This window comes from Loxodonta africana, chromosome 22 (genome assembly GCF_030014295.1).
Source record: "Loxodonta africana isolate mLoxAfr1 chromosome 22, mLoxAfr1.hap2, whole genome shotgun sequence".
Lineage (NCBI taxonomy): Eukaryota > Metazoa > Chordata > Mammalia > Proboscidea > Elephantidae > Loxodonta > Loxodonta africana.
This window is the reverse complement of record NC_087363.1, coordinates 649,523-667,698: the sequence shown is the minus strand read 5'-3', so window position 1 is coordinate 667,698 and position 18,176 is coordinate 649,523. Positions and strand designations below refer to the sequence as shown.

The 18,176-nt window shown below is 35.9% G+C and overlaps 1 protein-coding gene across 1 annotated transcript; it reads right to left on the bottom strand.

Moving 5' to 3' along the window:
* Nucleotides 1-2,603: 2,603 nt before the first annotated feature.
* On the bottom strand, nucleotides 2,604-4,135 carry LOC100677705 (olfactory receptor 10AG1-like). The gene has a single exon (XM_003422968.3). The coding sequence runs from the start codon at nucleotides 3,807-3,809 to the stop codon at nucleotides 2,802-2,804; it is 1,008 nt and encodes a 335-aa protein (XP_003423016.3). The 5' UTR covers nucleotides 3,810-4,135; the 3' UTR covers nucleotides 2,604-2,801.
* Between the last annotated feature and the right edge of the window lie 14,041 nt (nucleotides 4,136-18,176).

The window sequence follows — 18,176 nt, the reverse complement described above, 5'->3', positions numbered from 1 at the left end:
TGCTGACCTTTATGTTAGCAGCCTTACCTCCTAACCACTACTCTACGAGTGATCCAGAACAGGAGTAGTGAGTTAACATCCCTGCATATGTGTGAAGTAGGAAAAATTACAAAAACTTTGTTTTTTTTTGTTTTGTTTTAAATCTATAAAATGATTTGAGAGCATTAAAACTTTACATGTATACATGCATATTTGTATATATACACATACATATATATACGTATATAAACTCAAACCAAACTCATTGCCTTCGACTGCATTCTGACTTATAGTGACCCTATAGGACAGAGTAGAACTGCCTCATAGGGTTTCCAAGGAGCATCTGGTAGATCTGAACTGCCAACCTTTTGCTTAGCAGCCAAACTCTTAAGCACTACCCCATGAGGGTTTCCATATAGATAGAGAGATAGATATAAAAATAGATAGATATAGGCGCCCTCAAAGTGTCATCTTTGCTTCTCAACACCTTAAAGAGGTCTTTTGCAGCAGATTTGTCCAATGCAATATGTCGTTTAATTTCTATCCTGATACATCCATGGATGTTGATTGCAGTTCCAAGTAAAATGAAATCCTTGACAACTTCAAACTTTCTCTGTTTATCATGACATTGTTTATTGGTCCAGCTGTGAGGATCTTTGTTTTCTTTATGCTGGTGTGCAATCCATACTGAAGGCTGTAGTCTTCGATCCTCATCAATAAATACTTCAAGCACTCTTCACTTTCAGCAAGCAAGACAGTGTAATCTGCATATTGTGCGTTGTTAATGAGCATTCTTCTGAACCTATTCCCACGTTCTTCTTCTTATAGTCCAGATTTTCAGGTTGTGTGCTCAGTACACAGACTGAATAGCATGGTGAAAGAATACAACCCTGACACACAAGTTTCCTGACTTTGAAACCCCTAGTTCTCTTCAAACGACAGCCTCTTTCTGTCATTTGATTCCTCGTCAGCACAATTAAGTGCTCTGGAAGCCCCATTCTTCCCAGTCTTTTATATGTATACATATAATACATATACTTAAATCAAAAGGGCAGCCATTGATTTGATTCCAACCCACAGAGACTCTATAGGACAAAGTAGAACTTGCCCATATGGCTTCATAGGCTGTGAATCTTTATAGAAGCAGACTGCCACATCATTCTCCTGTGGAGTGGCTGGTGGGTTCAAACTGCTGACCTTTTTTTGTTAGCTGCAGAGTGCTTTACCCACTAAAAGTTCTCATATACATATATATATTCACACACACACACATAGAAACACAGATGTGCACACTCAATCAAATATCATATATAAATACCATTTAAAATTAATAACATGAAGTATATATTTTGTGTATTATATATATTCATACATATGTATATATGTACATATAGTTGGTCCTCAATATCTGTGGGTTCCAGAGCTACAGATTCAACCAATCAAGACTGAAAGTATTTGGAAAAGGGAAAAAAGAAAACAAAATTCCAAAAGCAGAATTTGAATTTGTCATACTACAAGAATCATGCTGAATCCACACTAATGAATTGGTGTGTAGACATTCCCTGATACAAAAAAAAATCACAGAACCTCAGTCTGTCTCCAGCACTTGATTTGTGAGTATTGTTCACCTCTTGTTTTGACATTATTCCCTAAACAATACAGCAATGTATAACAACTATTTATATAACATTTACATTGTATTAGGTATTATAAGTAATCCAGAGATGATTAAAAGTATACAGAAGTTTCTGTGTAGGTTACATGCAAATATTTTACCATTTTATCTGAGGGATTGAGCATTCACATATTTTGGTATTCATGGGGGCCCTGGAACCAATATGCCATGGATAACGAGGGGACACTGCACAGTTTTAATTAATGCATATTACAAACCTGCTTTTTAAAATGAGTGTCACAACTGTATGAACCCTCATGGAAATGACTGATATAGTTTACAAAAAGTGATATAATGGATTATACATTACAAATGACTAAATTAATCAGCCCAAACAAAAGTTCTTATTGAGGGAGGACATTGCATGATGAAATTATAGAATTACTAATGGAATGATTTGTTCTCTGCTGATGCATATATTGCTTATAATTTGAGCAGAAAGTTCTGACAATATTAGTAGTGATTTTTAACTTGGAAATAATTGTCACTGTACGAAAGACAAGGCAATTTAGTAATCTAGTGCTGATATAACAAAAGTACCATAAGTTTACAGCTTAACAAAGAGAAATTTATTTTCTCAAGGTCTAAGAGGCTAGAAGTCCAAATTTGGGGTGACGGGACAACGGGCAGCCTTCTCTTTCTGTCAGTTCTGGGGGAAGGTCCTTTTAATCAATCTCTGCTGGTATAGGAGCTTCTCAATGCAGGGACTTCAGGTCCAAAGGATGCAGGCCCCCCTATTCTTCATTCTTGGTGGTAGGAATTCTTGCTGCCTCTGCTTCCTTCTCTCTTTAATCTCAAAACAGATTGATTCAAAATATAACCTAATGTTGTAGATTGAGTCCTGCCTTATTAACGTAACTGTCTCTAATTCCGCCTTGTTTATATCTTAGGGGTAGGATTTAAAACACTTAGGAAAATCACCAAACGAAACCCACTGCCTTCTAGAGGATTCCAGCGTAGGGGACAAAATGGCAGACGATCACACAATACTAGGAATCATGGGCTACCCACATTGACACTCATTTTTGGGAAAGACAATTCAATCCATAACACAAGTTATATTGAATGGTGTACATCTTTTGAAATTTAATTCAAAATACATATGACAACAATTCTTACACATTTAACTGATCATTAACGAAGCAAATTATTTACATAGCAATTTTCTCAATACCATTACAACATCCTTGTTCCTTAGACTATATATTATGGGATTAAACATAGGAGTTAGGACAGTGTAGAAAAGAGAAAGCACTTTGTCAGTTCCCTCTGAGTGTCTGGTGTTGGGTCTTAAGTATGCAATACTGCCTGATCCAAAGAATAACACCACAACCATAAGATGGGATGAGCAAGTGGAGAAGGCTTTGGCTCGATTTGTGGCTAATGGCAACTTCAGGATGATGGAGATGATTTTACTGTAGGAACCAAGTATCAACAGAAATGGAACCACAGCAAATAACACAGCAACTATGTAGATCAACATCTCAATTACAAAGGTGTCCCCACAAGCCAGCTTGAGTATTGGGAAAACATCACAGAAGAAGTGATTGATTTGGTTAGATCCACAAAAAGGCAGAGAGAAAATCTGGTAAGTCTGCATTGTCATAACTGGGATTCCAATGATCCAGGAGCCAGTCACCAACTGAATACAGACCCTGTGGTTCATGACTAAAGGATAGTGCAGAGGGTTACAAATGGCCACATAGCGGTCATAGGCCATCACTGCCAGGAGCAAACACTCTGTGATTGCAAACATAAAGACAAAGCACATCTGTGTAGCACAGGCAGCTAAGGAAATTCTTCTTCTCTGGGTCCCAAGATTCATCAGCATTCTGGGGAGAGTAGCTGATACATAGCAGATTTCCAAGAAGGAAAAATTTGCCAGGAAAAAATACATAGGGCTCTGGAGAGCAGGATCCATTATCATTATTAGAAATATGGTGCCATTGCTCATCAGGATAATAATATAGATGATTAAAAACAATCCAAAAAGAAACCACTGGAGATGGGGCATGTCAGCAAAGCCCAAGAGAACAAATTCAATCAATTCAGTTAGATTTTCTTCTGGTGGTTTTTCTTGATGATTCATCTGTGGAAAAGGGAAATTTACATGTGCATTTTTCTTTACCTTCTTATATCTCTTTGTCTTTTCCATAAATTTTATTAAGATGTCCTCTGGCTTGGATTTTATGACTACTACAATTGTTTGCACTTTAAGAATGATACTATTTATGCATGTCCCACATCTTCCTGTTAAATCACGGTAAATAGTCCCTTCACATTTACGTTAAGATCATTTCAATCTACTTCCGGAACACAGCCCAGGATAGATCAAGCTATACCTGACTCAACGAAGGCAGTGGAGCAATTGGTAACTGTTGGAGACAGAAACTCAGCTTTGCCATCTAATCTCACTTTAACTTAATTACACACCTTGACAATCCTATTGTACTTCCCTATGCATTTTTTCAGTCAAGTTTCTCAAACAGTATATCATAAACTGTCTTCTAACATATATTTTCAACTGTCTATTTTAGTGCTTCATTCTCCTATCACTTGATGATTCTAAGTATATTACACAGTTCATAGTAAGTAGTTTAGAAAGGAAATCGAAGGAATATTTCATTTTACATGAAGGAATAAAACAAATATCTTTTAGTAGGATATGAAATGGGTAAAATAAGAGGATTTTTTTCAGGGTATTTAGCCTGTGTACATTGATTCAGATACAAAGAATAACTTGTAGTCATCTCAGAAAAACTGAGATAGCATGGAGGGTATTTGTTAGCAATGTGTGTGTGTATGGGTCAGGAGAAGGAAAAATATTAGCTGTTATGTTATACCCATTGTGATGTGTATGCCCATCTTTATTTCTCTTGTTCCTCAAAAAGCAACAATTCAGATAAATGTTTCTAAACTCACTTTTCTTTAGCTATAAGGGTATTGAGACTCACTAAGGGTGAATAACTTGACCAGTTGCACATAGGATTTGTGACTGCAAGTATGTATCTATTTTTCTTTTTTAATGGACTTGAGTTTGACTCCTATCTCCATGATTTGCAGGCATACCTCGTTTTATTGTACTTTGCTTTATCATACTTTGCAGATACTGCATTTTTTTTACAAATTGTAAGTGTGTGGCGACCCTGCATCGAGCAATTCTAGCTGTGTAATTTTTCCAATGGTATGTGCTCACTTCATGCCTCTGTGTCATATTTGGGTAATTCTCACATTATTTCAATTTTTTTTATGATTTTAGATCTGTTATATTTAGCAGTGATCTTTTATGTTACTATGGTAATAGTTTTGGGGTAACAAACTGCACCCATACAGGACAGCGAACTTAATCATGTGTTCTGACTGTGCCACCAACCCTCCATTCTCCCATCTCTCTCCCTCTCCTCAGGCCTCCCTATTCCCTGAGACACGACAATATTGAAATTAGGCCTATTAATAATGCTACAATGGCCTATAACTGTTCAAGTGAAAGGAAGGCTCACAGGTCTCTCACTTTAAATCAAAAGTCAGAAATTATTAAGTTAATAAGGAAGGTATGTTGAAACCTGAGACAAGCCTAAAACTAGGTGTCTAGCAGCAGTTAGCCAAGTTGTGAATGCTAAGGAAAAGTTGCAGAAGGAAATTAAAATTTCTACTCCAGTGTACTCATGAACAATGAGAAAGTCAAATAGACATATATTGCTGATAAGGAGGATATTTTAGTGGTCTGAATAGAAGACCAAACCACCCACAACATTACATTAAGCCAAAGCCTAATCCAGAGACAGGATCTAATCCTTTAAATTCTATGAAGGCTGAGAGAAGTGAGGAAGCTGCCGAAGAAAATTTTGAAGCTAGCAGAGGTTGGCTAATGAGGTTTAAGGAAAGAAGCCATCTCTATAACATAAAAATACAAGGCGAAACATCAAGTGCTGATGTAGAAACTAAGCAAGTTATCCGGAAGATAACTGATGAAGGTGGCTACACTAAACAACAGATTTTCCATGCAGACAAAACAGCCTTATATTGGAAGAAGATGCCCATCAGGCTTTCATAGCTAGAGAGAAATTAAGGCCTGGCTTTGAAGCTTCAAAGGACATTCCGAGATTCTTGGGAGGTTATAATGCAGCTGGTGACTTTAAGTTGAATCCAGGGCTTATTTGCCATTCCAAAAATCCTAGAGCCCTTCAAAATTATGCTAAATCTACTTGTCTGTGCTCTATAAATGGAACATCAAGGCCTGATGACAGCACATCTGTTTACAACATGGCTCATTGAATATTTTAAGACTACTGTTATAGACCTGTTGCTCAGAAAAAAAAGAGTTCTTTCAAAATTGTACTGCTCTTTGACAACACATCTGGTTACCCAAGAGCTCTAATGGAGATGTACAAGGGGATTAATGTTTTCATGCTAGCTAGCACGACATCCATTCTGCAGCCCATGGATCAAGGAGTAATTTCAACTTTAAAATCTTAGTATTTAAGAAAGAGATTTTGTAAGGCTAAAGCTGTCATAGACAGTGATTCCTCTGATGAATCTAGGCAAAGTAAATTGAAAATCTTCCAGAAAGGATTCACCATTCTAGAAGCCATTAGAAACATTGGTGATTCATGGAAGGAGGTCAAAATATCAACATTAAGAGGCATTTGGAAGAAGTCAATTCCAACCCTCATGGATGGCTTTGAGTGTTTCAAGACTTCAGTGGAACAAGTAACTGCAGATGTGGTGGGAATAGCAATAGAACTAGAATTAGAAGTGGACCTTGAAGATGTGGCTGTATTGCTGCAATCTCATGATAAAATTTTCACGGATGAGGAGCCACTTCTTACGGGTGAATAAAGAAAGTGGTTTCTTAAGATGGAATCTACTTTTGGTGAAGATGCTGTGAACGTTGTTGAAATGACCACAGGAGATTTAGAATATTACATAAGCTTGGTTGATAAAGCAGCGCCAGGGCTTGAGAGGATTGACTCCAATTTTGAAAGAATTTCTACGGTGGGTAAAAGGTTATCAAACAGCATTGCATGCTACAGAAAAAATCTTTTGTGAAAGGAAGAGTCAGTTGATGTGGCAAGTTTCACTGTTGTCTTATTTTAAGAAATTGCCACAGTCACCCCAACCTTCAGCAACCACCTCCCTGATCAGTCAGCAGCCATCAACACTGAGTCTAGACTCTCCACCCGTAAAGATTACAACTTGCTGAAGGCTTAGTGATGGTTAGCATTTTTTAGCAATAATTTTTTTAATTAAGGTATGTACTTATTTTTTTAGACATAATGCTATTGCACACTTAATAGACTACAGTGTAGTGTTATCCTAACTTTTACATGCACTGGGAAACCAAAAAATTTGTGTGACTTGCTCTATCGCATTATTTGCTTTATTGTGGTAGTCTGCAACTGAACCTACGATATGTCCAAGGTATGCCTGTATTATCTGTGTGGTATTTACTGATACTAAATGATCTGAAAGGAAAAGGCTGTGACTATTTTCCTACTAGAAATCAATATAGATTCTAGAAAATGGGTGTACACCTAATACTGTACTCAGGATTTGATTCTGGACTGAAATAAAGGAATAAAACAAACAAACAAACAGGAACTGTTGTAATCAAGTGAATTCTAACTCCTAACAACTCTATAGGATATAGGAGACCTGCTCCATAGGGTTTCCAATTTCAAGGAGCAGCTGGTGGATTGGAACTGCTGACCTTTTGGTAAGTGGACAAGTTGAAATAGACAAATGGAGGAATAAACCAAAAAAAAAAAAAAAATCCACTGTCTTCGAGTCGATTTCGACACTATACGCTATAGGACAGAGTAGAACTGCCCCATAGAGTTTCCAAGAAGTGCCGGGCAGATTTGAACTGCCGACCTTTTTGTTAGCAGCCGTAGCACTTAACCACTACACCACCAGGGTTTCCAAAATGGAGGAATAGATATTGTTAAAATGAAAGCATCACTCTTAAAAAGAGTGAACTGTTAAAAGAGAAGAATTAAGACCCATGAAAGGACAAAAAAGCCAAATCTTTAGGTATTGTTTTACAAATGACAGCATTTAATTAAAAAATAATTAAATTTTTATTAATTGAATACAATTATACAAACTCATCCTTTTTGGTGATGAAATTATCCACATATAACATCAAATATTTAAGATGTGCCTTTTTTTTTTTTTCTCAAGACAACAGGATAGAAAGAGCAGAGATTTACCCTGTGTATTCTCCCAAAACTATCTATATTAACTCTTCTTTCTTGGAAATGTTTGTTCTTTTTACTTAAGGAAAATAAAACTTAACGTTATCATATTTTTATTTGAAATGTAAACATTCATTCCCCAGAAGAAATCCAAATGGTTAAGGAGTGCTTAACAATATTCTGACAGCATCCTGGTGGCACAGTGGTTGAGCGCTCAATTTCCAACCAAGAGGTCAGTGGTTCAAACACAGGAGCCACTCTGTGGGAGGAGGATGTGGCAGTTTGCTTCCGTAAAGATTTACATCCTTGGGAACATTATGAAGCGGTCCTGCTCTATCTTATTGGGTCTTTAGGAGTCAGAAGCCACTTGAAGGCAATGGGTTTGGCTTTGGTTAACAATGCTTTGTTTCACTTAGATGTTAGTCATTATCAATGTCGCCAATCTACCAGACCTCTCACTATGCTTGTATCTTTGACGTAAATTAGAAACATAAACCCTGAAACTAAATTGAAAACAATATGAACCTCAAACTTTATTATTTTATAAATTCTTTAACTTAAAAAATATTATTTTCTTTGAAATAAATATTTGCTGGATTTCTCAATGGTTGTAAATTTGTTTAATGGATTGTTTTACTTTTAATATCTTATTAAAATATCGGAACTAAAATACATAAATATAATGCTTATTTGCTACAATGTCTTTACTAGAAACGCAGTTTTCCTATAACATTATTTAGTATTCTTACAAAAACAATATCATTATTTAAAATCATTGTTAACAGTAAATTATATTTAATACCGTTGGAAATATAAAGGAGCCGTTTTAATAAAACATCACATTTGCTACTCTATATTAAATATTAATTCCAATAATATCATGATCTAAAGTTAAATATTAACACAAAACATTTCATATTTACCTTTCTCATTTGGGATTATAACAGCCCTGGTGGTGAAGTTGTTAAAGTGCTCCACTGCTAACCGAAAGGTTGGCAGTTCGAACCCACTAGCCAATCTCCAGGCAAAAGACGTGGCCGTCAGCAGCTTCCGTGAAGGTCTGCAGCCTCTTCTACTCTGTCCCGTAGTGTCGATAGAAGTTTACATTAACTCAGTGGTAGGGGGTTTGAGTTTTGGTTTATTTGGGATAATCTTGTTTTTCCCTCACTGAAGACAGTTTTTAATGCTTAAGTATTTGAATTACTTGCACTGAAACAATTCATTTCATCATATTCAATCCACCCTTAACACAGTTCTTTTAGAATGGGGAACGCTCTTTAAATAAAAAAGAGTAATCTCTTCCCCCTGGGATCTCTTCCACCGGATGCAGTTAAATTTCTAATTAAACAAATCTCTTTGGCACTCTCTGATTTGGTTTATTTATTTATTTTCCCAGAGAGCTCTCACTCTACACAGAATACCCTTCCTATGCAGCCTCTCAATGGAATAGAGTGTGCGGAAAGTTTTATTTCTTAGACTTGAATAGGGTCCTGGATTACCCTTAACTAAGCAATATCATTGGAGGCCAAGCAAAATTGACACAAATCCAATCTTCCCCTTATCTATTAGGGCTGCTTCATATGGACCCTCTGTTGCTACTTGACTGAATTCCTTTCACATTTTCCTGAAGTTGTTTTGCTTGTTTTCTCCTCTGAAATGGGTTCCTTGATCCTCATTCAGGAACTGGCTTTTGTGTAACAGTTGTAATAAACATTCTGAAAACAAACAAATATATGTATGTATGTATGTATATATATTTTACCTATAAAATATATAACATATAATTTGTTTCTTCAAGGCTACCTGGGAAAACTCAGAGCTGATTTTTGGGTGTATTAAATCTATGTCAAAAATAATTTTTTTTCCCCAAGATTAATCTGAAAATGGGAACTTTTTCTTTTCCTTGCAGCATTCTCTCCTCTCCCCAACTTCATTCCTTCTGTGAATGCATTTTTAAGATGTGAATCCTATTAAACTTCACTTAGGAGAAGATAAGATTCTGATATAATTCCAAAGGAGATAAGAGGCAAAACTCCAGGACAATAGTCTGTCTATTGTTATAAAATACTTCCACTTCAAGACTTTAAATGTGTGTGACAGTAGTTTAAGAACATTGGCATGAATCTAAATTTCCTCTTGTGAAAAAAGGATGTTACTTCCTATTATTTGTAAACAGCGATTTCTAAGGGTTTATAATTACCACCAGTCTTGAGATTAGCAGTGGATTATATATATTTCCACTACTAATCTAATGGTCTTATAAAGTATCTATCTATCGATCTCCAGAAAGAGAAAAACCTTATAATATTATAATAATAGAGAATTATTAGGGAAGTTAATTGAAGGGTATCTGGAACTATGACCTTGAAAACATGGAAGTTTAGTTAAGAGTATGTGGTGAGAAAGGCCTCTCGTGGGAATCAGGTGTGGCAGAGCACAGCAGGGGGTGCAATGCCAGCCAGGCCTGAGCTACAGTAGGTGCATGTCCCAGGAGCAATTCAGATAAAAGGAAATTCTAAAGTCTCACAATATAATCAGGATCTTCTAGTGCCATAAATGGAAGACTCAAATACAAATTAGAATTGAACATAGAATAAAGATAGCAAATGAATAGATGAAAACTGGACTTTTAAGATAATTGTTATTTGGATACTTGAGAAGTCTTTGAGGAAAAAAAGATAAATTTTTATGAATATTTCATTCTACAGCAGGAAAGACTCCAAATGGTACACTAGTTCAGCTATTTTAGAAAATTAAACAAAAGAATAATTCTAAGATAAACATTTTTTAGAATATGATTTTGGAGTAATAAAGATTTCTACTTACAACTAAAAATTTAGAATGTAGGACACAAATGATTGATAAAAAATCAACTATGTAAAGTTAAATAATTGTGCATGTTAAAAATAAAAAGGCACCAAACTACTGTCAAAAAGTAATTAATAAAGTGTGGGATAATAATTATAAATCATATCTCAGAGAAAGTGCCAATTTCCCTTATAAATACATTATTCTTAAGTATGAAGAAGTGAAAAACGCAAATAGAAAAATGCACCAAATATGTAAGGTAACACTTCCCATAAAAAGGGAGTAAAACCATCCCTAAAATATATGAAAATACATTCAACATCATAAAAAAGAATGAAATTTTAAACTGCACAGCATTTATTTATAAAGAATACACATTATCTTGGGAAATATGTATCTTTTTTATATATAACTTAGAAAATTGTAAAATGGTTCAAGTCCTCTGAAGGAATTGGAAACCATTGACTAATATCACAATTGTGTCTAGTCTTTGGTGGCACAAATAATTTGTGCTCCACTCCTAACATAAAGATCCCTGGTGGCATAGAGGATAATATCTCAGGATAGTTCTACCGTGTCCTGTATGGTCACTATATTTTGAAATTGATTGATTGGCGAAGGGTTTGGTGCTGTTTGGGGTACTAACTTAAAGACTGGCAGTTCAAACCCACCTGCAACACAGCACAACAGAGACCTGGTGACACTCTTCTGTTAAGAATACATTCAAGAAAACCCTATAGAGACGTTCAACTCTATAACACATGGAGTCTCCGTGAGATGGAATCGATTTGACAGCAATGTTTCGGGGGGATACTTAGTCTTTAAATGAATAAAACATGAGCACATATGAATTTATCCAATAAACTATATTCCAGTATAGTTTGTAATTGCAAAAGATTGTAAGTCAATTAAGTATTAATTATTAAGTGGATTGTCTTTCTCTGACTTAATGAGTTTTCGTTTTAATATTCTCCTCATTCTTTTCTTTTTCACAGCTATTTGATGCCTCTAAAAATACTTTTTAAGAAAGGTATCCAGATTTTTCTAATGGTTGAAGCAGGAACATTGGGTTGCTGTGACACATTGAATTTTAAAACTAGAAATAGACGTTCTTTCTTTGTTTTAAATGTTGGCAACTTTACGTGATTTGAGTTTAAGTCTGTTCAATCATAACATTTTGGTTTGTTTTTAGATTGCAGAGGGTGGAGCTGACATGGCACCACAACATCCCTCCACAATAAAGACTGGAAAAACTAAGTAAAACAGAGACAAACATCAATCCTGGAACCCTAAGCACTAAATGAAGAGAAAAGAACTCAGCCAAGCACCAAATAGAATAAGAAACTGACAGAGAACAGAGAGCAAGGAGAGATCAGCCTGAATCTGGGATGCAATATTGTACCAGCCAAATACCAACATAGGAATGAACTCTCAAGGCGTATTCAAAACCAAAAGATATACAATAGGGAACCAGATAGGTTAATCTGTAAATTACAACAATGTCAGAACAAGAAAATACAGAATAAATTGTGTAGGTACAGAATGGAGAGGAAGGCAAGGCGATGCCAAGTAATAATAGACTTATTCAAACCTAGGAAGACAAGGGTAAATTTGAAGAAAATTACAAGGAAAGTTTGCAGATCTATGCATCGAAATGAAGAAAAAGATAAACTCTAAGTAAAAACAAAATCTACGAAAACAAAAGAAATGCAAAAAAAAAATCCATGAATGAAATTCATCACATGAGAGTAAGAGGAACAAAGAAAATGTCTGCACCACAAAAAAAAAAAAAAAAACTATAAAATGACAGCAATAAACTCAATAATTGCACTGAATGAAAAAGGCCTAAATGCACCCATAAAGAAACAGAGAGTGCCAGAATGGATAAGAAAACAGGATCCATTATTCTGCTGTCTATGAGAGACACACCTTAGAAATAAAGACATAAATTTATTAAAAATCAAAGGATGGAAAAAATACATCAAGCAAACAGCAACCAAACAAAGCAGAAGTGGCAATAGTATTTTCAGATAACACAGATTTTAAAACAAAATCCACCATAAAAGACAAAGAAGGGCACTATATAATGACTAAAGAGACGATCCATCATGAAGACATAATCATAATAAACATTTATGCCCCCGTGACAGGGCTCCAAAATACACAGAACAAACTCTACCAGCACTGAAAAGAGAAATAGGCAGTTCCACAATAATAGTAGGAGACTTCAACACACCATTTTTGGAAAAGGACAGACCATCTAGAAAGTAACTCAACAAAGATACAGAAAATCTAAAGGACACAATCAAACAACTTGACCTCATACACATACATACAAAACTCCACACAACAGCTGCAAAGCACACATTGTTTTCCAATGCACATGGAACAATATCCAGCATAGACCACATATTAGGCCACAAAACAACCATCAACAAAATTTTAAAAAATTGAAATAATACAAAGTATCTTCTCTGATCACAACACCATCAGAGTAGAAATTAACAACAGGAAGAGCAAGGGAAAAAATCAATTACATGGAAACTGCATAACATCCTGCTTAAAAATCACTGGACAATAGAAGAAATCAAAGATGGAACCAAAAAACTCCTAGAATCAAAAGAGAATGAAACTCTTCATACCAAAACTTTTGGGACACAACAAAGGTAGTCCTCAGAGGTCAATTTATATCAATAGATGCATACATCAGAAAAGAAGAAAGGGACAAAATCAAAACATTAGCTACACAATTCAAGCAAATAGAAAGAGAACAGCAAAAGAAGCCCACTGTCAAGAGAAGAAGGGAAATAATAAATATCAGAACAGAAATAAATGAAATAGAGAATAGAAAAACAATAGAAAGAATCAATAAAACCAAAAGCTGGTTTTTTGAAAGGGTCAACAAAATCGACAAACCACCAGTCAAACTGACAAGAGAAAAAAAGAAGAAATGAAATGGAGGACACTACAACAGACTCAAGTGAAATAAAAAGAATCATAACAGAGTATTATGCAGAGTATTACGAAAACCTCAAGGAAATAGAAAAATTTCTAGGAACACAGTACCCATCCAAACTAACACAAAATGATGTTGAAAATCTGAACAGAACTATAACAAGAGATTGAAAAGATTAAAAAAAAAAAAAAAAAAAACTCCAGGAAGGGGGGAACCCTAACCTAGACGGCTTCACTGGAGAATTCTATCAGACATTCACAGAAAAGCTTACTCTAGTACTACTCAAACTATTTCAGAACATAAAAAGGGAAGGGATACTTCCAAATTTATTCTATGAAGCCAGCATAAACCTGACACCAAAATGAGGCAAAGACACCATTAAAAAAAAAACAAACCATTAAAAGAGTGAAAAATACAGACCAATATCTCTCATGAATATAGATGCAAAAATTCTCAACAATACTCAAGTCAATAGAATTCAGCATCATATCAAAAAAAAAAAAAAATACACCACAACCAAGTGGGATTCATACCGGGTATGGAATGATGGTTCAACATTAAAAAATCAGTGGATGTAATCCACCACATACGTAAAAGAAAAGAATCACATGATCCTCTCAATCGACTTAGAAAAGACATTTGGCAATGTCCAATACCCATTCCTGATAAAAACTCTCAATAAAATACGTATAGAAGGAAAATTCTTCAACATAATAAAAGGCATGAATATAAAACCAACAACCAACATCATTCTTAATGGAGAGAGGCTGAAAACATTCCCCTTGAGAACAGGAACAAGACAAGGATGTCCTTTACCATCACTACTATTTATCATTGTGCTGGAAGTCCTACATACAGCAATAAAGCAAGAAAAAGAAATAAAGGGCATCCAAATTCATAATGAAGAAGTAAAACTGTTCCTATTTGGGGATGATATGACACTGTATCTAGAAAATACAAAAGATTTCACAAGAAAACTGCTGGAACTTACAGAAAGTGTCAGGAGAGAAGCAGGATACAAGATAAACACACAAAAATCAGTTGAATTCCGAAACACCAATAAAGAGAACGATGAAAAGGATATCAGGAAAACAATACCATTTATAATAGTCCCTAAAAAAAAAAAAATACTTAGGAACAAATCTAACCAGGGATGTAAAAAGACCTATACAAAGAAAACTACAAAACACTGTTGCCTGAAACCAAAAGAGATCTATATAAATGGAAAAACATAGCATGCTCACGCACAGGTAGACTCAACATTGTGAAAAATGACAATTCTACCCAAAACGATTTACAAATATAATGCAATCCTGATTCAAATACCAACAACATTCTTCAAAGAGATGGAAAAACTAATCACTAATTTTATATGGAAAGGGAAGAAGCCTTGGATAAGCAAAGCACTATTGAAGAAAAGAATAAAGTAGGAAGATTCCCACTACCAGACTTCAGAACCTACTATACAGCTACAGTAGTCAAACAGTCTGATACCGGTGCAATGACAGATACATTGACCAATGGAACAGAATTGAGAAGCCAGATGTAAATCCATCCATCTTGGAACCTCTATGGGGCAGTTCTACTTTGTCCTGTAGGGTTGCTATGAATCAGAATCAACTCGACGGCAGTGGGTTTGATTTCTTTGGATGGTCACCTGATCTTCGACCAGGGCCCAAAGTCCACCAAATAGGGAAAAGACAGTGTTTTTAACAAATGATGCTGGCAAAACTGGATGTCCATCTCGAAAAAAAATGAAACAAGATCCATACCTCACACCATGTAAAAAGCTAATTCAAAATGGATCAAAGATCTAAATATAAAGCCCAAAACTCTAAGCATCATAGAAGAAAAAATAGGATCAAACGTTAATGCACTGCATTAACAGGATACAAAACGTAACTAACAGCCCACAAGCTGCAGAAGATAAGCTAGATAACTGGTATCTTCTAAAAATCAAACACTTATGTTCATCAAAATACTTCAACAAAAGAGTAAAAAGAGAACTTACATACTGGGAAAAAAATTTTGCGTATGACAAATCCAACAAAGGTCTAATTTCTAAAATCTACAGGAAAATCCAACACCTCTACAACAAAAAGATGAATAATCCAATTACAAAATGGGCAAAATAAATGAACAGACACTTCAACAAATAAGACATTCAAGCCACTAAAAGACACGTGAGGAAATGCTCGCACTCACTAGCCATTAGACAAATGCAAATCAAAACCACAATGAGATACCATCTTACCCCAGCATTACTGGCAGAATCAAAAAAACAGAAAATAATATATGTTGGAGAGGCTGCAGGGAGATCGCAACTCTATGTACTGCTGATGCAAATGCAAAATGACACAATCATAGGGTTTTTCCTTAGAAAGCTAGAAACAGAAATACCATTTGGTCCAGCAATCCCACTCCTAGGAATATATCCTAGAGAAATAAGAGTCGTCACATCAAATAGACATATGAGCACCGATGTTCATTCCAGCATTGTTCACAGTAGCAAAAGGATGGAAATAAACCAGATGCTCATCATCAGGTGAGTGGATAAACAAACTGTAGTAGATACACACGATGGAGCACTAAGCAACGATAAAGAATAATGATGAATCTGTGAAGCATCTCACAACATGGATGAATCTGGAGGGCATTATGCTGAGTGAAATAAGTCAATCACAAAAGGACAAATGTTGTATGAGACCAGTGCTATAATAACTCATGAAAAGGTTTACACACACAAAAAAAAAAACAATCTTTGATGGTTACCAGGGAAGAGAAGGGTGAGGATGGGAAGAAACTAAATAGATAATAGATAAACGGTAGCTTTGGTGAAGGGTAATACAGTACACAATTCTGGGGAGGCCAGCACAATTTCTACAAGGCATCATCATGGAAGCTCCATAGACACATCCAAACTCACTGAGGGATGGAATTGCTGGGCTGAGGGCTGTGGGGACCATGGTCTCGAGGAACTTCTAGCTCAATTGGCATAACATAGTTTATAAAGAAAATGCCTACATTCTACTTTGGTAAGTAGTGTCTGGGATCTTAAAATCCTGTGAGCGGCCATCTAAGATACTCACTGGCCTCACTCCTTTGTTAGCAAGGGAGAATGAAAACTGAAGATACAAGGGAAAGATTAGTCTAGAGGACTAATGGACCACAGTTACCAGGACCTCGACCAGACTGAGTCCAGTACAACCAGTTGGTGCCTGGCTACCTCCACTCACTGCTCTGACAGGGATCACAACAGAAATGGAGAATAATGTACAAAAAATTCTAACTCACAATAAAACTCTAACTCAGACTTACTGGCCTGACAGACTGGAGAGTATGGCCCCTGGACACCACAGTAGCACAGTAATGAAGCCACTCCTGATGTTTGATCTTCATCCAAAGATTGGATGGGCCCATAAAACAAAACAAGACCAAAAGGGCACACCAGCCCAGGGACAAGGACTAGGAAGAAGGGGCAGAAGGGGACAGGAAAGCTGGTAATAAAAAAAAAAAGAACCCAAAATTAATAAGGGAGAGTGTTGACATGTTGTGGGGTTGTTAACCAATATCATAGAAGAGTTTGTGTACTAACTGCTAAATGAGAAGCTAGTTTCTTCTGTAAACCTTCATCTAAAATAACCAAAAACCAAACTAAACCCACTGCCCTTGAGTAGATTCCGACTCATAGTGACTCTATAGGACAGAGTAGAACTGCCCCATAGAGTTTCCAAGGAGCGCCTGGCGGATTTGAACTGCCAACCTCTTGTTTGGCAGCCATAGCACTTAACCACTACACCACCAGGGTTTCCTCATCTAAAATACAATTTAAAAAATAATAAAAACAAATAAAATTTAGGATGCTATTTACCAAAGGACATTTAGGGAGTTAAAAGTAAAGCCAATGAATGGGAAGATAGTTTCAAGATATGTAACTGACAGAGAGATTATAAACCTAATGTAAAAGAAAATGTCAAATAAATAAGACTAAAGAGAATTCAAAATAAAATTGAGGAAATGACACCTGAGGCACTTTACAAAAGAGAAAATCCATAAACATATTAAAACATGCCTTTTTTTATCTCTATAATCATGAACACTGAAATTGACACTACAGTGATATACTGTACAACAAGCTAATAGTAAATATCATAAAGGCTGATAATACTGAGTGCAGGTCAGGAAGTGGAAACCCTGGTGGTGTAGTGGTTAAGTGCTACAGCTGCTAACCAAAGGGTCGGCAGTTCTAATCTGCCAGGCGCTCCTTGGAAACACTATAGGGCAGTTCTACTCCGTCATATAGGCCCCTATGAGTCGGAATTGACTCGACGGCACTGGGTTTGGTTTTTCGTTTTTTTGGTCAGGAAGTAGAACATCACATTGGACATTTCAAACATTCTTACTACAAGTATAAATTCATACATCCATTTAAAAAAAAAGATTATTTGAGACCTAAATAAATGCCTGAGAATTTTAGGAGTAGACGCCACTCTAATGAGTTCCTGTGTGCAGAATACCAGGGTGCATGTCCCAGAACGGAAACACCCTAAATATCCACCAT